Here is a 24,523-nt window from a genome sequence, read left to right as displayed (position 1 = left end):
GTTCCCCTGGTCAACATCCTGGTTCCAAGCACCTTACTTTACATCTACCTGAAGGGGCTTGCTCACCATTAACCACCTGGAAGGTTGCCACCTGCTGGAGATCTATTGCTATGCTTTTTAACCAGTTCTGGACTGGAAGGATTTACCCCCTTAATGACCAGGCCATTTTTTGCAATTCGGCACTGCGTTACTTTAACTGACAATTGCGTGGTTGTGCAACGCTGTAACCTAAAAAAAATTGATATCCTTTCTTTCCCACAAATAGAGCTTTCTTTAGTTGGTATTTGATCACCTCTGCGATTTTTTTTATTTTTTGTGCTATAAATAAAAAATTTTGTGAATAATAAAAAAAAAAAAAATATATGTTTCACATTCTGCTACTGTATATAACATTCCCCAAAAAAATTTAAAATCAAAATGTCTCATCATTTTAGGCTAATTTGTATCCTGCTACATATTTTTGTTAAAAAAAAAAAAATCGCAATAAGCGTATTTTCATTGGTTTGCGCAAAAGTTACCACGTCTACAAACTAGGGGAAAGATTTATGTCATTTTTTTTATTTCGTTTTTATACTAGTAATGTTGGTGATCTGCGATTTTTAGCGGGAATGCAACATTGCGGCGGACAGATTGGACCCCTAACTGACATTTTTGACACTTTTGGGGGACCAGTGACATTACTAAAGTAATCAGTGCTAAAAATATGCACTGTTACTGTAATAATGACACTGGCAGGGAAGAGGTTAAACGAGAGGTGATCAAAGGGTTAATTGTGAGCCTAGGGGATGTTTACTAACTGTGGGGGGAGGGACTTGTGAAATGACCACAAAGACCTGTGATCCTATATAGAAGGATCACAGGAGCTCTGTGATCATTTCAGAGAGAAGAATGGTCTGCTGTGTCCTTCTCTCTCGGCGGGGAGCGATCGCGGGTGCTGGTGGCAATCACGGCCACTGGTCCCATGGATCAGCATCCCCAATGCCTAGTGGCCAATTTTCTTGTACAGTTTTCATTTAGATTTACCAAAACCATATACTATGAGGTCAAATCAAAACATTTTCAATTTGTATGCAAGCAGGCAGGCCCTTGTACTACATAGTTGAAGGTAAATCTAAAGGAAATTGAATAAGAAAATTGTATAATGTATGGCAGTGGTACTTTCTCTCCTTCTTTTTTTCTGTTTATACATTCTTAAACCAATTCCCCTCATATTTTCAATAATAATAAATTGCTGCTCAAATTGTAAAAAAGTAGTGCTAAATAGTTCACAAAAAATGTAAAAACAATAAGTTCATAAAAAAAAACTTCATCAAAGTGTCTATCTTCATAAAACATTCCAATGACCCATAAGTGGACCCATGTTATAGGAAGGAAGTGGAACTTCAATCACAGCTGATCCCAACTGGGAACCTGCCTGTTTTGACCTTTTAATATCTTCAGGTCCATCATAGATGGTAAGAGTCGGTCCTTTCAGACATTTTGGTGGTGGAACATAGCACTTGTTCATGCTTTTATGTCTTTGAAATTTTTTATGAAGAAGGATTTTTTATGAAGATGTACTCTTTAACCACTTGCCGACCGCCGCACCACTATTTACTGCGGCGGTCAGCCCCTCACAGGCAAAGCGACGTAGGACTACGTCACTAGCCTGTAAGGCTCTAGGGAGCGAGCGTGCGCCGCCAGAGGCGCGCTCCCGCTCGCTCACGGACCCCCCCGCGCGTGTGCCCGGCGGACCCCGATGTCCGCCGGGCACTTGCGATTGTCTGTTACAGCGGGAGAAAGGCAGGCGGCTAATGTAAACAAAGCCGCCTGTCATTCTTCCCTGTGGAAGAATGGAGATCACACGGTTCTGCTATGTAGGACCGTTGATCTCTGTTCTCACACCTCAAGCCACATCCAATCACAGTTAGAAGCACGTCCCTAGGGACACACTTAACCCCTCCCTCTCAAAAAAGTTAACCCCTTCACTGCCAGTGTCATTTTTACAGTAACCGTGCCTATGTATAGCACTGATTACTGTAGTAATGTCACTGGCAACCCCAAAAGTGTCAAAAATGTCAGTCAAGGGTCCGATCTGTCCGCCGCAATGTCGCAGTCCCGCAAAAAAAATCGCAGATCGCCGCCATTACTCCTTAAAAAAAAAAAAAACAACAAAAATGACAAAAATCTTTCCCTTAGTTAGTAAACGCAATAACTTTTGCGCAAACCAATCAAAATGCGCTTTTTGCAATCTCTTTTTACCAAACATATGTAGCATAAAACAAATTGGCCTAAAATGTTAAAAAATTTTGATTTTTACATTTTTTGGGGGGGAATTTCATATAAATAAATGTGAAAAATATTGTTATTTTTGCAAAATTGTCGCTCTTTTTTTGTTTATAGCGCATGATCAAAAAATTGCACAGGTGATCAAATACCACCAAAAGAAAGCTCTGTTTGTGGGAAAAAAAAGTATGTCAAATTAGTTTAGGTACAACGTCGCACGACCGCGCAATTGTCTGTTAAAGTCACGCAGTGCCGAATCGCAAAATAGGCCCTGGTCAGGAAGGGGGTAAAATCTTGCGGGGCTTAAGTGGTTAATTAACTTATTTTCATGTGTATCTTGTTTTTTTAAAGCTGTGTGTATTTCTTAACACATATTTTTCCTAATTTGAGGTGCACTTTATTATTATTGAACATATTATGATGATTGGTTTAAGAATCCTGATTTGCAACTGCTGATTACTTGGTTATCTATAGTAGTTGTGCTTTATTATTATTAGTTACTTCACATTGATATTCATGGCGATTGGTTTATGAATTTTGTTTATATTTATTACTGCAGATTACTTGGCAGTCTATTACATTTGGTGTAGGTGGGTTTAAAGTGATGTGTATAATTTTTTTTAGCGTATGGTTTGCAAGTTATTACGCTTTGATTACTGCTGCAAGGTTTTTTTTTTTATTTTATTACACACACCTTGGAAGGGGTGAGCAAGAGGAATTTTTTTTTTTTTTTTTAGTCATTTGATCAGGGTTTGCTCTGGTCAGGGTCAGGCTCCGTTTTGGAGTTAGGGTCAGGCTCCATGTCAGGGTTAAGGTCAGGGTCAGGCTCCATGTCAGGGTTAAGGTCAGGGTCAGGCTCCATGTCAGGGTTAAGGTTAAGGTCAGGGTCAGGCTCCATGTCAGGGTTAAGGTCAGGGTCAAGCTCCATGTCGGAGTTAGGGTCAGGGTCAGGCTCCATGTCAGGGTTAAGGTCAGGGTCAGGCTCCATGTCGGAGTTAGGGTCAGGGTCAGGCTCCATGTCAGGGTTAAGGTCAGGGTCAGGCTCCATGTCGGAGTTAGGGTCAGGGTCAGGCTCCATGTCAGGGTTAAGGTTAAGGTCAGGGTCAGGCTCCGTGTCAGGGTTAAGGTCAGGGTCGGTCTGTTTTAGGTAAAAAAAAAAATATTTTTGTGTATATTATCTGTGTCAGTTAGTGTTTGGTATGTATTTAGGTAGGATAACAAAATGAAAAATATGTGTTATTCTTTCTGGGTCGTACTATGAGTACAAATAATATACATAAATGTGGTATTGCTGAAATCTCCAGGTGTGGGAGCATATATTTCGGGTTGTATTTTGGTGGTGGGTTATGACAATAACATTAAATAGATTTTAAAAAAATTATATATTTTTTACTATTTTGGGTCAGTTTTCCTTTGATAATAAAAAAATTGCAGATTTCTATAACCAAATGAAGGCCCAATCTGTCTTTGGAAAAAAAAAAAACAAGATTTAATTTACTGGGAACAGGCAGTTGAAAAAATACATACAGTTTTACTAACACATGCCAATGTTGCAAAACATGTTTCAAGCATTTAGAATTTGTTTGTACCTTTGTCATTAAGGGGTTAAGTACTTAACCACTTTAAGCCCGGAGGATTTTCCTGCTTAATGACCAGGCCGCTTTTTTCAACTTGGCACTGCGTGACTTTAACTGACAATTGCGCGGTCATCCAATGCTGTACCCAAACAAAATTTGTGTCCTTTTTTTCCCACAAACAGAGCTTTGTTTTGGTGGTATTTGATCACCTCTGCGCTTTTCATTTTTCTGCGATATTAATAAAAAAAGAGCGAAAATTTTGCAAAGAATTGACATTTTCTACTTTGACAGTTAATAAATATCCAATATATTCAATTTTTGTCATATATTTAGGCCAAAATGTATTTAGCTACATGTCTTTGACAAAAAAATTCTCATTGAACGTATTTTTAACCACTTTAAGACCGGAGGATTTTACCCCATTCCTGACCAGGCCATATTTTGCAATTCGGCACTGCGTTAGTTTAATGGACAATTGCGCGATCGTGCGACGCTGTACCCAAATTAAATTTAAGTCCTTTTTTTCCCTACAAATAGAGCTTTCTTTTGGTGGTATTTGATCACCTGTGCAATTTTTAATTTTTGAAAAAAAGAGCGACAATTTTGAAAAAAAAAAAACAATATTTTTCACATTCTGATATATAACATTCCCCAAAAAATATTTTAAATTTTTTAACATTTAAGGCCAATTTGTTTTATGCTACATATTTTTGCTAAAAAAAAAAAAAAAAAAAAATCGCAATAAGCATATTTTGATTGGTTTGCGTCTACGTCACCAGACCCAGGGCTGCCACCTTGCTGCAGTAGCAGCAACATGAGCAGTCCGGAAGTGGTTAAAGAGGCGTTTCAGTCAGATGTGCTAAAATTAACAGTCAGCAGCAACCAAAACAGTAGCTGCTGACTTAATAAACAGATACTTACCTGTCCTCTCACAGACCGATTCTTCACTGGTCTTTGGGTCTCTGGCGCCAGCATCTTAACTGTGGGCAGCCGGCAGTGACTGCTTGTGCACTTGCATGAGCCACACTGCACTTTATGAATGGTCCTGCAGCCTTTTGGGACCTGTGACATGTCCCACAAGGTTGCAGGCAGGGAGGGGTGGAGGATGGGGGGTTAAACCTTCACTCAGATCACTTTAGCGATCTAAGTGGGAGGGGGTACCTGTCAAAACCAGGTACCTGCCCCCCCCAAACAGAAATGTGGCAGAGGAGGGGGGGAGGAGGAGGAGGAGGAAGAAGAGGAAGAAGAGCGGAACTTCCGCTTTAATGCATTGGTGTTTTTTTTTTTCTGCATCATTTTAAGATGGAAAGAATTGCGGCTGCTGCTTACACATAGCTCAGAGAAATTAAGCTCCACCCAAAAGGGAAAGTGCCGCTTGTTTGCTTCCTCCCCCCTCCCTCCCTCCACTGCCACATTTGGCACCTTTCAGGGGGGGAGAGGGAGGGAGCAGGTACCTGTTTTTGACAGGTGCCCATCCCACTTCTGGGAGACCTAGCCGCGGCGAGGTCCCTCCTCCTTCCCCCACCGCCAGGCCATTCATAACGAATGGCGGCAGCAGCACTCGTGAGCCAATTGAAAAATTGGCTAGGAAGCTGACATTGCATTCTCCCTGGACAGGTAAGTGTCCTAATATTGAAATTTAGCAGATACAGTATTTGAAGCTGATGACTTTTTTAATTTTTTGTTGAAGGGGCAGAACTCCTCTTTAATGATAGTTTATTAAAGCTCCCAGCTTAGTCCAGTAGGAGCTATTGCGTATATATAAAGAAAAGGAGAAACAAAGTTGCATACAGTGGGTACGGAAAGTATTCAGACCCCCTTAAATTTTTCACTCTTTGTTATACTGCAGCCATTTGCTAAAATCATTTAAGTTCATTCTTCTTCCTCATGAATGTACACATAGCACCCCATACTGACAGAAAAACACAGAATTGTTGACATTGTTGCAGATTTATTAAAAAAGAAAAACTGAAATATCACATGGTCCTAAGTATTCAGACCCTTTGCTCAGTATTTAGTAGAAGCCCCCTTTTGATCTAATACAGCCGGGAGTCTTTTTGGGAAAGATGCAACAAGTCTTTCACACCTGGATTTGGGGATCCTCTGCCATTCCTCCTTGCAGATCCTCTCCAGTTCTGTCAGGTTGGATGGTAAACGTTGGTGGACAGCCATTTTTAGGTCTCTCCAGAGATGCTCAATTGGGTTTAAGTCAGGGCTCTGGCTGGGCCATTCAAGAACAGTCACGGAGTTGTTGTGAAGCCACTCCTTCGTTATTTTAGCTGTGTGCTTAGGGTCATTGTCTTGTTGGAAGGTAAACCTTCGGCCCAGTCTGATTTCCAGAGCACTCTGGAGAAGGTTTTTGTCCAGGATATCCCTGTACTTGGCCGCATTCATCTTTCCCTCGATTGCAACCAGTCGTCCTGTCCCTGCAGCTGAAAAACACCCCCACAGCATGATGCTGCCACCACCATGCTTCACTGTTGGGACTGTATTGGACAGGTGATGAGCAGTGCCTGGTTTTCTCCACACATACCGCTTAGAATTAAGGCCAAAAAGTTCTATTTTGGTCTCATCAGACCAGAGAATCTTATTTCTCACCATCTTGGAGTCCTTCAGGTGTTTTTTAGCAAACTCCATGCGGGCTTTCATGTGTTTTACACTGAGGAGAGGCTTCCGTCGGGCCACTCTGCCATAAAGCCCTGACTGGTGGAGGGCTGCAGTGATGATTGACTTTCTACAACTTTCTCCCATCTCCTGACTGCATCTCTGGAGCTCAGCCACAGTGATCTTTGGGTTCTTCTTTACCTCTCTCACCAAGGCTCTTCTCCCCCGATAGCTCAGTTTGGCCGGACAGCCAGCTCTAGGAAGGGTTCTGGTCGTCCCAAACGTCTTCCATTTGAGGATTATGGAGGCCACTGTGCTCTTAGGAACCTTAAGTGCAGCAGAAATCTTTTTGTAACCTTGGCCAGATCTGTGCCTTGCCACAATTCTGTCTCTGAGCTCTTCAGGCAGTTCCTTTGACCTCATGATTCTCATTTGCTCTGACATGCATTGTGATCTGGAAGGTCTTATATAGACAGGTGTGTGGCTTTCCTAATCAAGTCCAATCAGTATAATCAAACACAGCTGGACTCAAATGAAGGTGTAGAACCATCTCAAGGATGATCAGAAGAAATGGAAAGCACCTGAGTTAAATATATGAGTGTCACAGCAAAGGGTCTGAATACTTAGGACCATGTGATATTTCATTTTTTCTTTTTTAATAAATCTGCAACAATGTCAACAATTCTGTGTTTTTCTGTCAGTATGGGGTGCTATGTGTACATTCATGAGGAAGAAGAATGAACTTAAATGATTTTAGCAAATGGCTGCAATATAACAAAGAGTGAAAAATTTAAGGGGGTCTGAATACTTTCCGTACCCACTGTAGCTTATAATATAGGTATAAGGTAGGTATAATATAGGTATAATAAGGTAACAGAAAGGTGAAATAATGGTGCTTCACAGGAAACCTTCTTTTATTTTTATCGTCTGATTGGCCGAGGTGGAGGGGTGGGCGGATGACATCGCAAGCTCCACTTCAGTCATTCAGATAAAGCATTGTATTTATTGTTAAAAGAGGGCTTCCTGTGAATGTCTGAGGAGCATTCAGCTCAACTTGGTTTTGTTCAAGGAACAGGATGGGAAGTCCCTGTATGGCTGCAGGAGCACAATGCTCTATTCTGTATATAGCTAATGCTACATACAGTTTATAAGGAGCTGATGCCACCCACATGTATTAGTAACAGAAATAGATTGTTTGCACCAACTTAGCTATTTAAAGTGATAGCAAAGCTGGAGTTAAGCTTTAAAGTGGTTTTAACTGCTTGCCGACCGCCGCACGACTATTTACGGCGGCGGTCAGCCCCTCCTGGGCAAAGTGACGTATATATACGTCACTCGCCCGCGAGCCAATAGGGGGCGAGCGCGCGCCGCCGGAGGCACGCTCCAGCCAACCGCTCGTTCTAGGACACTCCATCGCGAGTGACCGGCGGCTCAGATGTCCACCGGTCACTCGCGATCGTCCGTTACAGAGGGAGAAAGGCAGGCGGCTGATGTAAACAAAGCCGTCTGTCATTCTACCTGGTGTAACTGCAGAGATCATACGATCCTGCTATTTATGATCGTATGTGTCTGTGGTTACATGAAAAGCCACGCCCCTTTACAGTAAGAAACACGCCCCTAGGGACACGTTTAACCCCTGCCTCTCCAATAAAGTTAACTCTTTCCCTGCCAGTGTAATTTTTACAGCAACAGTGCATATGTATAGCACTGATTACTGTAGTAATGTCACTGGTACCCCCAAAAGTGTCAAAAATGTCAGTCAAGGGTCCGATCTGTCCGCCGCAATGTCGCAGTCCCACAAAAAAAATCGCAGATCACCGCCATTACGTTAAAAAAAAAAAACACCAAAAATGACAGAAATCTTTCCCTTAGTTAGTAAACGCAATAACTTTTGCGCAAACCAATCAAAATACGCTTATTGCGATTTTTTTACCAAACATATGTAGCAGAAAACAAATTGGCCAAAAATGTTTAAAAATTTTGATTTTTACATTTTTTTGGGGGGGAATTGCATATAAAAAAATGTGAAAAATATTGTTATTTTTGCAAAATTGTCGCTCTTTTTCTGTTTATAGCGCATGATCAAAAAATTGCACAGGTGATCAAATACCACCAAAAGAAAGCTCTGTTTGTGGGAAAAAAAGGACGCCAATTTCATTTGGGTACAGCGTCGCACGACCGCACAATTGTCCGTTAAAGTCATGCAGTGCCAAATCGCAAAATAGGCCTTGGTCAGGAAGGGGGTAAAATCTTCCTGGACTTAAGTGGTTAAAGGCTGAAGGTAAAGAACCTTCTGTGTGCAGCATCCCCCAGCCCCCCATACTTACCTGAGCTCCTGCTCATTCCAGCAGTGTGCACAAGAGCATCTGCCTCTCCCTCCTCATTGCAGCAGTGGAAGCCATTGGTCAATCACAGCAAGACAGCCAAAGATGAGAGAGAGGGTCGGGGCTGATCCACGGCTTTGTGTCTGAATGGGCATTCAGAGCAACAGCCCAGGAGTGCGCCTGCTTGGGTGCCCCAAATGCAAGCTGCTTGCTCTGGGAGGACTCGACAGGAGGGAGGAGCCTGGAGTGCTATCAGGGGACCCGAGTAGAAGAGGATCAGGGCTACTCTGTGAAAAACCACTGGGCAGAGCAGGTAAGTATGACATGTTTGTTATTAAAAAAAAAAAAAAAAAACAATTTTGCTTTTAATATCGCTTTAAGGAGCCTTTAGACACACAGACCTTATGAGCAATAATTTTGTGCGTGAAACGCGTCAAACTCCTTATTTTGATACCTATATATTTTGCGCATCTGCTTGTACCAATAAACTTTGGTCTAGCAGTAAGCAGCTTGGACATCATGGGGAAGATTTACTAAAACTGGAACACTCCGAATTGGCTGCAGCTGTGCATAATAACCGCTTCAGCTTTTCCAATAAGGCCCCTTTCACACGGGCTTTCCGATCCAGTCAATCTGTCAGTTTTTCAGAAGCTCCATGCAGCCCTATGGAGACATCTCCGCTGCTATCCAATCCAATCCTGTCCGTGAAATCCGGACAGATGGAAACCCTATTTTCCATCCGTCTGGAGGATCGGATCAGAAAGGATCGGATGAAAAAGGACAGGCGGTCAGTTTTTATCCGATCTCTCATAGAGGAGAGCGGGGCTCTGACAGCTCTGTCTCTTCAAAGTAAGCGGAGACGGAGCTGTCATCCGCCTGCTCAGCGGGGATCGATCCCCGCTGAGCAAAATGGAGTCCATCGGGCGCACCGCCCATGTGAAAGGGGCCTAAGGCTGGAAGCTGATTGGTTTCTGTGCAGAGCTACACCAGATTTTGCATGCTCCAGTTTTTTGGTAAATACCCCCACTATATGTATGAATTATACCTGTTCCCACTGCCTATTTTTTATTTGAACTTCTAAGGTTAGAAATATGGGAACTGTGACTTGAAGACTTCCTATTATGTGTACAGGTGGCAGGGCTTTCATTCCTATCATGACTTCACAACCTTCTGAGTATCTGATTAGTAATAAGAATGTAGCCATTGACTAATGTGAACACCTGCCCTACATGCTTGTTGAGTTCAGTTACTCGCTAGGTGGTGAATTCAGATCAGGTTGATGGTCCTTAAAACAAGTTGGCAATAAATTTCGATCCTAATAGACTAAAGCCTCATACACACGCAACGATTATCGGCCGACCCATCGTCCGACTTTTGTCCAGAGTGGTGTTTTGTTGGTTGGAATCTGCCTAGACTGCACACGAATTTTCTCGGCCAACAAAATTCTACTTCAGAAGTGATGTCATGTGTTGGTTTGCTTTCTTTGTGTTTTTTCTTCACTGAGCATGCCCAGTCTTGCTCATCAGATTTTTCCCTGTCGAAATCTGTACTGACTGCACGAAATCGGTCGTTGTGATGACGGCCAACAAAAATTTTATAGCCTGCACACCAGATTTTTTTTGGCTGAAAAGTCGGAGTTGGTTGTCGGAAGCATCATACTAACAAGCCGAAAATCGGCAGATCGGACGTTGGCCGAAAATTCCCTGCCAATTTTCTACGCGTGTGTACAGGGCATTAACTTTTTTTTCTTATTATTACTATACACAACACTGCTACAGTTCTATGGAATAATCTGTGCAAGGAGTAGAATAACCCATGATTGGTTGCTATGAATATACTGCAATTTCCTCTTGCATTGCTTTATTGAGTGTGTAGAGTCGTTTTCCGTACAGCCTCTTTGTATCTTTGTAATCTCATGCTAGCAGGTTACTGTATTATCTCTTTCCACAGACTTTCATTGTCCTGAATAAAGGGAAGGCAATATTTCGCTTCACTGCCACCAGCGCTTTATATTGTCTGGGCCCTTTTAATCCTTTCAGAACTGGAGCAATAAAAGTCCTTATCCATTCATATCCTTTCAGAAACCATTTTCTGTCTTTTTAATCCAGGTATTTTGTTGTGATGTGTCTCTTGTTAGGCAACTAATGGGGCCATGGAGGTAGTCTATGTAAATTGTGTTGATTCGGATGGTTAAAAAAAAAAAATGTGAATAAATAAAACACCTACTGATACATTTAATGCTATTTTCAGTGGAATATGGCAGCCACCTGTCACTCTAACAATGAATTTTACTAGCTAGAATCATGGGTATTGTTCTCTTTTAGAGGTGGACTTCACATGTCTTGTGGACCTACAGTCTTTTGACACAGGAAAAAAAAAAACATAATATTTTCTAATTTTGAACCGTAGATTACTGTAGAATTGTGACGCTGTAATAATTAATTTTTACTATTAGATATTTGTTGCCTCTATCCACTGCTGTATTTTGCCCTAGGCCAACAAGGCCCAGGCCTAGGGCAGCACTTTGCAGGGGGGCAGCAAAAAAGCTACCCCCCCTCTACCTGAGACTCTATTGTCCACTGGTTGCTAGAGCCGCCTCTCTCATCCCCTCTCACTCACCCCCCCTCTCTCTCTCACTCCTCTTCTCTCTCACACCCCCTCTCTCTTTCTCTCTCATCACCCTCTCTCTCTCTCATTCCCCTCTCTCTCTCATCCTCCCCTCTCTCTCACCCTCTCTCTCATCCCCCCTCTCTCTCTCTCATCCCCCCTCTCATCTCCCCCCTCTCTCTCATCCCCCCTCTCTCTCTCATCACCCCTCTCTCTCACCCCCTCTCTCGCTCTCTCTCTCACCCCCCCTCTCTCTATAATCTCCCCTCTCTCTCTCTCTCTCTCTCATCCCCTCTCTCTCTCTTTCTCTCCTCCCCTCCCTCTTTCATCCCCCGCCTCTTTCTCCATCAACCCCCCTCTCTCTCATCCCCCCCTCTCTCTCACCCCCTCTCTCGCTCTCTCTCTCACCCCCCCCCCCCCTCTCTATAATCTCCCCTCTCTCTCTCTCTCTCTCTCTCTCTCATCCCCTCTCTCTCTCTTTCTCTCACCCCCTCCCTCTTTCATCCCCCGCCTCTTTCTCCATCAACCCCCCTCTCTCTCATCCCCCCTCTCTCTCTCCCTCACCCACCTCTTCTCTCTCTCCCCCCCTCACACCCCCCCCCCCTCCTTGTGAGATCTCAAGAGGTTGATGCTGGGGCTTGTAGCCCTTCAATTTTGGAGGGAGTCACATCTGTTAAAAAAGGAGTGGAGCAGATTTACATGGGGGGGCGCCCAATTTTAGTCTTGCCTAGGGCAGCACAAAACCAAAATACACCACTGCCTCTATCAGAGATGTATAGTAACTAAGTAGAATTACTTCACTACTGTACTTAAGTACCGAAAGGCGTTATCTGTACTTTCCTAGAGTAGAATTTTTTTCTCCTACTTCCACTTTTACTTTTTTTTGATGATTTCAATAATTCTACTCCGATATTTTTTTTTTTTGTGCTGCATAGTTACTCGTTATAATTATAAAAATTACGACTGCCAGAACAGTAGATGTCAGGTTTCATGTAGCTCAAAAAAATGTGTATAATGTCATGTGTAAATCAGCGCACACGAAAATAAATGCTACTGTATGTATAAATAAAAGCTGCTATGCCAAATCTTTCCACTAAAAAGAAAATATGAAACAAACAAATTGTGATTGTCCTTTAGGTTAATCATTTGAAATAATAAAAAACAATATGATGTTCAAACTTTTGACTTCTTTCTTTAATAACTACATAACACAGTACTTGTACTTTTACTTTCAGTACTTGAGTAGCAATTTTTTAAAAAAAACTACTTGTACTTTTACTTTCAGTACTTGAGTAGCAAAATTAAAAAAAAAAACTACTTGCAATACTAAAGTACAAAAATTGTTGAATACTTTAGTACTTCTACTCAAGTCACTTTTTGATCGAGCACTTCCACTTCTACTCAAGTCACTTTTTGATCGAGCACTTGTACTTTTACTCAAGTATGGGTTTCGAGTGCTTTATACAACTCTGGCCTCTATGTATATTATATACATTTTATATAAAGAAAACCACCTTTGACTTGTTTGATAGCCATTAATGGGGATGATATTACATTCCACTCTAACCTAGCTTTTTCACAGATTGGCGAACGATCAAGCAAACTGGTCATGTTTAGACAGTTTACCCACTTGGTGCTAGTATGTAAACAAAGCAGAAGGGGATCCCGGGCATACGTCATGCTCCAGGGATTCTGTTCTTCAGCGACATTATTGGGATGAGAGAACATAATTGGGCAGTGGCACATAGTCACTGACACGAGATTTACAAAATTGGACAACGTGACTGACGATGCATTTACATTGGGCTTTGCTGTCCCAGTTTTAAGGTACCCCCTCCAATGTTGAAAGGCATGTGGCCTGGTATGGTACAGGTAGACCAAACCACATACTTGCAACCTTCCCTTTCGTAGCCACCAAGGCTACCTGCCTGGACAAGGGGCTGCTTTGAATATTAAAATGGTTGTAAGCCTTTACATATACCCAGTGAAATGACTGGACTTAGAGATTAAACAAATCCTCCTACATAGATTATGCCTGTTCATCTGCAGTCTTCTCTTCTCTACATCCATTCAAAGTCCAGAATTCATAAAGCTTGTCTGAGCTGTCAGAAAAAAAGGAGATGGAGAGCCGATTGGAGTGACGGTCACATCACCCTTCACATAGCAACAGAGCTGAGGCTGTGTGCTGGAGATCTCTTCCCTGTCCCTTTTTTTTCTCTCGGTGTCAGTAAAACCTTTCAGAGGCGATTCATACAGATAGTAGAGGAACGGGGTAACAGACAGAGATGGCACTTAGTGCTCCGGATTAAGACACCTACACACTATAGAGAGATGTGCTTTGTGCATATTTCATGTCTGAGGTTTACAACCACTTTAAGGGTAACCTTTTTTTTTAGGTGTCACTTTCATGGACTACATTATACTGTTCTATAATTTAATGTGCATCCCTCAAGAGTGTTATTTAAGGATTTGAGTGTTTTCAAGATTGCCCTTTTAGCCATATTAAAAGACTTTCTTGCCACTGAACGGTATTTTATAAAATGTTTTTGCATTGGTATATGTCCCCCATGCAGAGTTGTATAAAGTACTCGAAACCCATACTTGAGTAAAAGTACAAGTGCTCGATCAAAAAGTGACTTGAGTAGAAGTGGAAGTGCTCTATCAAAAAGTGACTTGAGTAGAAGTACTAAAGAATTCAAAATTTTTTGTACTTAAGTATTGCAAGTAGTTTTTTTTTTTAATTTTGCTACTCAAGTACTGAAAGTAAAAGTACCAGTAGTTTTTTTTAAAAAATTGCTACTCAAGTACTGAAAGTAAAAGTACAAGTACTGTGTTATGTAGTTAATAAAGAAAGAAGTCAAAAGTTTGAACATCATATTGTTTTTTATTATTTCAAATGCAGCTTTTATTTATACATACAGTAGCATTTATTTTCGTATGCGCTGATAATACACATGTTTTGAGCTTCATGAAACCTGCCATCTACTATTCTGGCAGTGGTAATTTTTATAATTGTAACGAGTAACTATGCAGCACAAAAAAAAAATATTGGAGTAGAAGTATTGAAATCATTGAAAAAATGTAGTGAAGTAAAAGTGGAAGTAGGAGAAAAAAATTCTACTCCAGGAAAGTACAGATACCGCCTTTCGGTACTTAAGTACAGTAGTGAAGTAGTTCTACTTAGTTACTATACATCTCTTCCCATGGCAGGGCCTGGAAAAGGCCAGCAAATGGGGCTATGTTCCATGGACTTCTTCTTGGCTTTGTCAACCCTCCAGCAAACTGCACCTTACCTGGTTTTCTCATCCCTTGTCATCAGCAAAGGCAAACAGGAGTCTGCAGCATAGTTCATACATTTTTGGATAAGCATTTGACTTCAAAAACATGTTTTATTTGTTGAGCATTGTATTCATTTGTTTATGTCAGATTTTCCTTAACCTCTCTGTACAATATTCAGCTTTTTTATCATGATAACCATCTTAACAAATTGTGTTTTTATGGCCATGAGTGACCCACCACCTTGGTCCAAGAATGTAGAGTGAGTAGAATACATCCGCAGAATGTGTGTTTGCATGCTTTGTATAAGTTTCTATATTATAACTTTCCACCTAATGCTAAACAGATCTTGCTGCTTGAGTCAATGCATAGAATCAATATTAGATTTGAATCAAAACAGTATTTGTTGGTATTCAAACTATACCACTTCCAATACAACTTTGTTCCATTAGAGAAATTATAATTTTAATATATATATATATATATATATATATATATATATATATATATATATATATATATATATGGTGATGTCTTTAGACATAAAGTGGTGACATCACTGTTATAATCACTGTTTCTTGTATGGGTCCTTTCACACTATCCGCTGTCCGGCGCGGTCCGTTCTCTGGTCATCAGGGATTGATCCACCGATCCCCGCTGAGCAGGGGGGGTGACAGCTCCATCTCCGCTCTGTGTGCGGAGATGGAGCAGTCAAATCCCCGCTGTCCTCTATGGGGGAATCGGATGAGAACGGACCGCCTGTCCGCTCTTATCCGATCCCATCTGATCCCCTGGACGGATGGAAAATAGGGTTTCCATCCGTCCGGATTTCACGGACAGGATCGGAATTGAATATCAGCGTGTGTCAGCGGAGATGTCTCTGCTGACATCCGCTGCCCCATAGGGATGCATGGAGGATCCGATCAGGTCCGCCTAAAAAAATTGACAAGCGGATCTGATCGGATCGTTCGTGTGAAAGGACCCTAAGGTGACTTTGGGTGTTCTGAAAGGAACCTATAAATAAAATGTATTATTATTATAAAAATATTTTTCTGTTGTAAACCATCAACGCTATCTCTTAAGCCTTGCTTGGCTCTCACTGCTGTCAATCAAAGTCCACTAGCCAATCACGGGAGAGAGCTGGCGGGACCCCGTGTCTGAATGGACACAGGGAGCCGTGTTTTGGCACTGGTGCCCCCACAGCAAGCTGCTTGCTGTGGGGGCACTCAACAGGAGGGAGGAGCCAGGATCACAGAAGAGGAACCCGAGAAGAGGAGGATCCAGGCTGCTCTGTGCAAAACTAACTGAAACAGAGCAGGTAAGTATAACATGTTTGTTATTTTTACGTATAGGGAACAAAATAGACTTTACAATCACTTTAAGTGGTACTTTGTTTTTATGAAGTGTATCTACAAACAGAACCTTTTTCTTTTTCTTTTTATAGTTTTGGATATAGCAATGAGCATTTAAAACGCCTGTCAAGTTTTTTTGATTGCTGTCTGTCTCCATTGGAAATATTTACCCTCTCCATTTGTCCTGGTGACCATTTCACTGGGACTAAATCTCGGTTCACACTAGCGCAGCTTCAAAGTTGCCCAACTTTGAAGTCGCACCACACAGCGCGACTTCATTGTTGCTTGCAAACGACTTTTAACAGAAGTTAATGCAAGTCACTCTGAAGTCATCCCCAAGTAGTGCAGGAACCTTTTTCTAAGTCGGAGCGACTTGAGTCGCTCTGATTAGAACAGTTTTATTGCACTGAATGGGGCGCATCTTGTCAGGAGACTAAGCCGTCCGGCAGGTCGCCCCATAGTGAACTGAGCCTAAAAGTGACGGAAAATCCAAACGTTTGTCACCAGAACAAGAAGGGAAACTCTTTCCATGGGGATACCTGTTCTGATGACAAGTCTTTGGCCAATTTCAAAGGCTGGGTCACCATGGTGGACACAGAGGGGCAGGGAAACACTTACATTCTGTAGCATTTTTGGTCCAGCTGGCGAGGGGGCAACATATGCAAGTAGGTAAGTGTTCTTCAAATATCCTAAAAATACAGCAAAACAAAACTGAATTGCTCCTATGTGAACGAGGGCAAAGACCGCTTCTGCCCTCTGTCACATCCTTATAGGGCAATTCCCACTTATGCCCTATGTGAACATTCTCATGCGTTAAGGCGTGTTGTGTTAACTCATTTATTTAGAATAGGCTTTTAACACTCCTGGGTACAGGAAAAAAATGCACAACAACACAAATTGTATTCACATCTGAGCATTGTGCAATAACACAGGCTCTTTTATTTGCTATATGTGTGAGTGAATGACACCATACATGAGTTAAAATGAGGTAAAACGCCTGTGACAAGGTGACAAGCCATTTTACAATACACGAGTGTGAATGTGTGAATCTGCTCTTTAATATTAGACTTGGGGGTATGTCAATACATACTGTCTGTGTATACTGTATATACTTGAGATATATAATATATATACACTGCTCAGAAAAATTAAAGGAACACTTTTTAATCAGAGTATAGCATCAAAACAGTTAAACTCCTGGGATATTGATCTGGTCAGTTAAATAGCAAAGAGGGTTGTAAATTAGTTTCAGCTGCTTTGGTTTTAATGAAATTAACAACAGGTGCACTAGATGGGCAACAATGAGACATCCTCCAAAACAGGAAGGATTTTACAGGTGGGGGCCACTGACATTTTTTTCCTCCTCATCCTGACTGTTTTTCACAAATTTTGCATTTGGCTAGCGTCAGTGTCACTACTGGTAGCATGAGGCAAACCCAAGACCCCATACGGGTTGAACAGGCAGTCCAAATCTTACAGGATGGCACATCAATACATGCCATTGCCAGAAGGTTTGCTGTGTCTCCCAGCACAGTCTCAAGAGCATGGATGAGATCCCAGGAGACAGGCAGTTACTCTAGGTGAGCTGGACAGAGCTGTAGAAGGTCCTTAGCCCATCAGCAGGACCACTATCTGCTCCTTTGTGCATGGAGGAATAGGATGAGCACTGCCAGAGCCCTACAAAATTACCTCCAGCAGGCCACTGGTGTGGATGTCTCTGACCAAACAATCAGAAACAGACCTCATGAGGGTGGACTGAGGGCCGATGTCCTCTAGTGGGCTCTGTGCTCACTGCCCGGCACCATGCAGCTCGATTGGCATTTGCCATTGAACACCGGAATTGGCAGGTCCGTCACTGGCACCCTTTGCTTTTCACAGATGAGAGCACGTTCACCCTGAGCACATGTGACAGACATGAAAGGGTCTGTAAAAGCCATGTAGAATGTTATGCTGCCTGTAACATCGTTCAGCATGACAGGTTTGGTGGTGAGTGAGTGATGTTGTGGGGAGGCATTTCCATGGAGGAATGCACAGACCTCTACTGGCTACACAATGGCACCTTGACATCCATTAGGTATCGGGATGAAATCTTTGGACCCGTTGTCAGACCCTACGCTGGTGCAATGGGTCCTGGGTTCCTCCTGGTGCATGACAATGCCGGCTCTCATATGGCAAGAGTATGCATCCAGCTCCTGAAGGATGAAGGAATTGATACCATTGAATGGCCCCCACGCCCGTCTGACCTAAATCTACTAGAACACCTCTGGGACATTATGTTTTGGGCCATCCAACGCCGTCAGGTTGCATCTCAGTTTGTTCAGGAGCTCAGTGATGCCCTGGTCCAGATTTGGGAGGAAATATCAAGGACACCATCCATCGTCTCATTAGGAGCATTCCCCAACATTGTCAGGCATGCATACAAGCACATGGGGGCCATACAAACTACTAAGTACCATTTTGAGTTGCTGCAATGAAATTTCAGAAAAATTGACTAGCCTGCTGCATCATTTTTTCACTTTGATTTTTGGGGTGTCTTTGAATTCAGCCCTCTGTAGGTTGATCATTTTCATTTCCATCAAAATGATGTGCCATCCTTTAAGTGTTCCTTTAATTTTTTTGAGCAAGCAGTGTGTGTGTATGTATGTATGTATGTATGTATATATATATATATATATTTGAAGATGGCTACCATCTTTTGGAGTTAGGTTGAAAAAAGACACCATACCATCTAGAAAAAAAACCCCACACACAAATAGAAAAGCTCCTTATACAAAATCCTTTACCCACAGTTGATCCAGAGGAAAGCAAAAAGCCCCCAATAAAACATGATCCTATTTGCCCCAATGGGGAAAAAAATTCCTTCCTGATTCCCCGGGACGGAACTGCATATTTCCTGGATCAACTACCCCTGGTGTTAATACCTGTACTAAACCTATAATATTATTAATATTATTATTATTAATAATAATTTTTGTTAATCAGTTTCTGTTTTATTTTCTGGTATAATGTGTTAACAAATACATCGTTTAAGCCCCCGTTCACACTAGGTCGCCTCACAGGTTGCCGTAGGTCGCCTCACATAGGGAAGCTGTGGACCCGTTCTAATAGGAGCGACACAAGTAGCTCCGACTTAGAAAAAGGGTCTGGAGCTTCTTTGGGGCGACCAGGAGGTGACCGCCATAGACTTCAATGTTATGAAGTCCGTGGCGGCCGCTCCGAGGTCGCGGCGCGCTGCTCGCACCGCGACCTCGGAGGTCGCGGTGCGAAGTAGCGTCGCTTGCATGTGAACGGGGGCCTTATTATTATTGTTATTATTCTCTCTCTGTTTTTGTTTTAGTTCTCTTTCTCTATAATCTACTTTTTGTCCCTGTCTTTGTCCTACCTCTGATTTTAGGTACACGTTTACGGGCATTTATACATTTGAGTCCTTAATAAAGATTTTCGCTCGAGGCTTTTGTATCGATAGTTTTACATTCCTCAGGGACCCATGGAACTGGCTGGATTTCTGTGTCATTGTCATGGCGTAAGTGGAAGGTAGACACTTTTGTGGTTACTAACTTCCTTGCATGGGATTTAACATTTGAAATGTGTGCTTGTACTGTTCTAACAATAGATACATATTTTTGTCTGTGAGATTCGTTTTATTAACATGCTTTTTACTGAACATGTTTTTTTTTTTCCAAAAGGTGTGTTTTTTTATTACATTCCATGTGCATCAAAACAAAAGGTGTAGAAGGTCTTCCAGTTAATTTTCTTCAGAAAGCAGTCACACACTGAGTAGAAAAGCCTGTCCCTTGCCAACATTCTGCAGAGGAGGACCCTTTGCTCTCTGTGGGAAACCATTATCTCTCTGCAAAAGTCTGACACACCCCCTACTGAGTCAGAGCTAGAGCTCTCCAAATAGCAGGGAGCTTTGTTGATAACAGCTATTGATTGGTCTTTGCAGGGGGTGTGTCAGACCTCTGCAGAGAGAGCACTGAAATGATTGGGCTGTCTGTGCACAACTTTTTTTCTTTGTTTTTGATGCACCTTTAGTGCATTTAACCACTTAAGCCCCGCAAGATTTAACCCCCTTTCTGACCAGGGGGTATTTTGCGATTCGGCACTGCGTGAATTTTACGGACAATTGCGCGGTCGTGCGACGCTGTACCTAAACTAAATTGACGTCCTTTTTTTCCCACAAATAGAGTTTTCTTTTGGTGGTATTTGATCACCTGTGTGATTTTTGATCATGCGCTATTATGAAAAAAAGAGCGACAATTTTGCAAAAATTACAATATTTTTCACATTTTTTTATATGAAATTCCCCAAAAAAATGTAAAAATCTAAATTGTTTTAAATTTTTGGCCAATTTGTTTTCTGCTACCTATGTTTGGTAAAAAAAAATCACAATAAGCGTATTTTGATTGGTTTGCCGAAAAGTTATTGCGTTTACTAACTAAGGGAAAGATTTTTGTCATTTTTGTTGTTTTTTTTTTTAACGAGTAATGGCGGCAATCTGCGATTTTTTTTTTTGCAGGACTGCGACATTGCGGCGGACATATCGGACCCTTGACTGACATTTTTGACACTTTTGGGGGTACCAGTGACATTACTGCAGTAATCAGTGCTATACATATACATTGTTACTGTAAAAATGACACTGGCGGGGAAGGGGTTAACTTTATTGGAGAGGGAGGGGTTAAGTGTGTCCCAAGGGGTGTGATTCTAACTGTGCAGGGATGTGGCTATGTGTGTAACAGCACAGATCAACGGTCCTACATAGCAGGACCGTTAGATCAGTGCTTTTACACAGGGAAGAATGACAGGCAGCTTTGTTTACATTAGCCGCCTGCCTTTCTCCCTTCACAGCGGACGATCGCGAGTGACCCGATGTCCGCCGGTCACACGCACGGAGGTGTCCGTGAACGAGCCGAGGTGGGAGCGCGCCTCCGGCGGCGTGCGCTCGCCCGCTATTGCTCCCAGTCTAGTAACGTACCGGTACGTCACTTTGCCTGGCCGGGGCTGACCGCCGCAGTATATGTACTTGCGGCGGTCGGCAACCGGTTAAACTAAAATTTCAGTTTGGATTTAAGGTGGCCATAGACATTCCATTGCAGTTGTGAACTTAGTGCCGCTGAGTTTTGACTTCATTCTGTAGTAGATCAACATCACTTCATCCTAAAAATTTCCATTACTTTATTGTAGCATTAAAATGTTACTAAACCCACAATAGTAAAATCAGTCTGCATATCCAGTAAAGTATTATTGTTATACTCACTGTGGAACCTAAGGGGTTAATCCTCTGCACTGTAAAAAGGCTGTTTGATTCTGTCTTCTCTGATTCTCCACTTTTTCCACTGTCCCAATCCATCTCCTGATAGTACAGAGCGTTTGGAGTCACTCTGCACATGCTCAGTTTGGTGTGTATTGCTAGGGAGTTTTTTTTTTACACTTGGGAGGGTGCATGTGATCAGCACAGGGCCAATTCGCACTGTCCAGACAGAGGGTCAGGGGTCCTGCATCCTCATAGGACAGTCAGAGGAGAATGAAAACGCATCCTGCTAGCTTTTACCAGATTGAAGTCACAAGACTGCTATATACTGCTGATGAGAAAAGATATTTAGCAGTTTATATTTACTAAAATAACTGTATTTTCATGTTCTGTGTACTGTGGGAGACCAGATAGAGTAAATGCAGGCTCCTGGGTTGAGTAACACTTTAAAGCGGAGTTCCACCCAAAAGTGGAACTTCCGCTTTAAATACTCCTGACCCCCTGACATGCCACATTTGTCATGTCAATTTTTTTCGGGGGGGGGGGGGAGAGGTACCTAGATTTGACAGGTACCCACTCCCACTTCCACTTGGGCCGCCTATGGGGCTCGAGCGGAAGTTCTCCTCTCCCCCTCCCTCCCTGCAATCTTCTGGGACACGTCACAGGTCCCAGGAGATTCCCCGGCCATTCACAATGCGCAGCACGACTCACCCACCCGGCTGTGAAGCTGTAAGGTATCACAGCCGGGTGCCCACGCTAGAGATGCCCACACCGCTGAGAGGAGAGGGAGAGGATCGAGGCCGCATTGCTGGATCGTGGGACAGGTGAGTGTGTGTTTATTAAAAGTCAGCAGCCACACTTTTTGTAGCTGCTGACTTTTAATAAACACAAAAATGAGTGGAACTCCACTTTAAGCATGTTTTTATGAAGTGCTGCTATCAGCGATATTTTAGGTCCATGTAGCGACTATTGGCACTTTTCCACTGCAAGTACCGGCTCGTACCGGCTCGGCTCTACTCGGCCCGGTTTGCTTTTCCACTGCTGGTACCGCATAGTGTCGGAACCAGTGTTGGGGGTAACTAGTTACAAAGTAACTGATTACAGTAACTACATTACTTTTTTTGGTAACTAAGTAAAGTAACTAGTTACAATACTAATATTGGTAACTACACTACTTTACTAGGCTATAGGAAGTAACTACACTACTTTACTAGGCTATAGGAACGCGCTTTCCTGCGTTACCCAAGCCATGCAAAACAATTGTTATTTCGAAGAATAGAGAGGGATGAAGTTTATGACTTTTTGTTGCACTTTATGTTTTATTCTGTTTTTTTCAGGTTTTGTTCTCATGTTTCCCAAAGCCTGTGTTTATACAATAAAGTCTATGCAGAAAGAGTGTCATGTATCTTCTTCTACACAGTCAATTAAGAAAGAGGAAAGTAAAGTAATAAGTAGTGAAGTTACTTTTCAAATGCAGTAACTAGTAAAGTAATCTCATTACAATTTACAGAAGTAACTAGTAACTAGTTACATTTTTTGAGTAACTACCCCAACACTGGTCGGAACGGTTCGGTACGGTACGGTATAGGTTTGCTTTTCCACTAAAGTAGTACTAAAGTTAAGTGGGTGGGATAACAACGGGGTGGGTGGGATTCTCTGACCAATCAGTGGCTAGTAGTGACTGCATGCAAAGGATTGTGGGATATGGTACCAGTTTGGTACCTGTTGGAACCACAATCGAGTAGGTACTGTTTTTTCAGAGCCGTACCGTACTGTACCATTCGGTTCCATGCAGTGGAAAAGCAAACCTATACCGTACCGTACCGAACCGTTCCGACCCTATACCATGCGGTACCAGCAGTGGAAAAGCACAAAAGCGTGCCGAACCGTTCGGTTCCATGCAGTGGAAAAGCGCCATAAGAGACTCCAGCACTGGCTTATCACAGAGGAGAACAACCGTAGTGATCGGAAAATAATTGGCAATATTGTCTATCACTGTATCTCATAAGATCATGAGATTTTCCTATGGATCTGGTTCATTTACAACAATCATTTTATGTTTATGTCCATCTTAGCAGATAGACACAAGGCTGTTCTGTTTAATGGAACGTTCAGTTAGGCATGGTTAGGGCATGGATTTGTAGCTACTTTTGGGAGAGTACACGGAGTGAAGTCATGTTAGTGAAAATAATATAAAGGCTGGGAAGTTCAGCCAACTGTCAGGGTGTAATAACATCAGAGCCTGCTGGGTTAATTCCATGCACCCTCCTCATCACTCACTATTACTAGCAGGGCTGCTGTTAGAAATCACGGGGGCCCCATACAGCCTACCTGACAGGGCCCCCCCTCCGAATTTATCAAGACAATATTTTCACTAAAAATACACTAAAATCATTATTAGCAGACACAAACATAACAGAGAACCTGTGTGAATTAGCCCTTTTTAATTAGTTTTTTTACATTAAAAAAAAAATAAAATGTATAACTTTTTTGTTTATGTTAAAATTTTTACAATTATTTTATTTTACATTTTTTTTAAATTATTTATTAGGACGTTTAATTATTTTTTTTTTTTTTTACAATTTGCTATTTTTTTATAGGACATGGAAGCCTGCAGCACTGTGGGTGGGTGGGGCGGGGGGGGGGGTGCGGCACAGTGAAAGGGGGACACACAGGAAAGGGGGGGATCAGAAGCAGGCAGAAAAGGGAGGGGGATCAATGTCAGAGAAGCAATTACAGGAATGATGCCCTGTTTCTGTGTCTCTCCCTGCAGCAGGTGAAAGCTGGCAGGAGAGGGAGAAACTGGCTTTCAGCTGTTGCAGAGAGCCATACAGGGCTTACTTCTGTAATCACCCCTCCGCCCGACCGCACCGATTCCCCGTGCTGTTGGGGCCCCCCTATTTGCCCTGGCCCCCTACAAGAGGACTGGTGGTCCCCCCCCCCCTTATCAGTGGCCCTGATTACTAGATATCATGTCACCTGCATCATTTCTTGGATCTCTGAAGATTGCTTCCACATCTAGGAGTGGCCTTTAGTTGGTGAGACTACAAACCAAGTCCTTTGATATAGTCACTGAACAATGAAACCTGCGATTGCTTTCAGTCTCATTCTTAAAGCGGAGTGAACGTTTTTTTAATAAAAATACCCCCGGGACAGTCGGGGCTAGTACATTCCACAATGGATAGCCTCTGATCTGTCCCGGGTTGCACTTACCTTTTTATAAGAAATACTTACCTTGAAAATGTATTCTCCAGCGCTGCCATC

The 24,523-nt window shown here is 42.4% G+C and overlaps 1 protein-coding gene across 1 annotated transcript in view; it reads left to right on the top strand.

Annotated features, from left to right (window-relative positions):
• SCN4A (sodium voltage-gated channel alpha subunit 4) overlaps positions 1-24,523 on the top strand; it is a 250,242-nt gene that overhangs the window by 92,967 nt on the left and 132,752 nt on the right. Inside the window, exons 3-5 of the mRNA XM_082272569.1 lie at positions 10,721-10,863; positions 14,835-14,915; positions 19,400-19,528. Coding sequence (XP_082128695.1) covers positions 10,721-10,863; positions 14,835-14,915; positions 19,400-19,528 — 353 coding nt within the window. The remainder of the gene's footprint in view (positions 1-10,720; positions 10,864-14,834; positions 14,916-19,399; positions 19,529-24,523) is intronic.

Source organism: Pelophylax lessonae (assembly GCF_965119305.1).
Source record: "Pelophylax lessonae genome assembly, chromosome: 11".
Taxonomy (NCBI): Eukaryota; Metazoa; Chordata; class Amphibia; order Anura; family Ranidae; genus Pelophylax; species Pelophylax lessonae.
The sequence above is the reverse complement of the archived record's forward strand: the minus strand, read 5'-3'. Positions and strand labels throughout refer to the sequence as shown.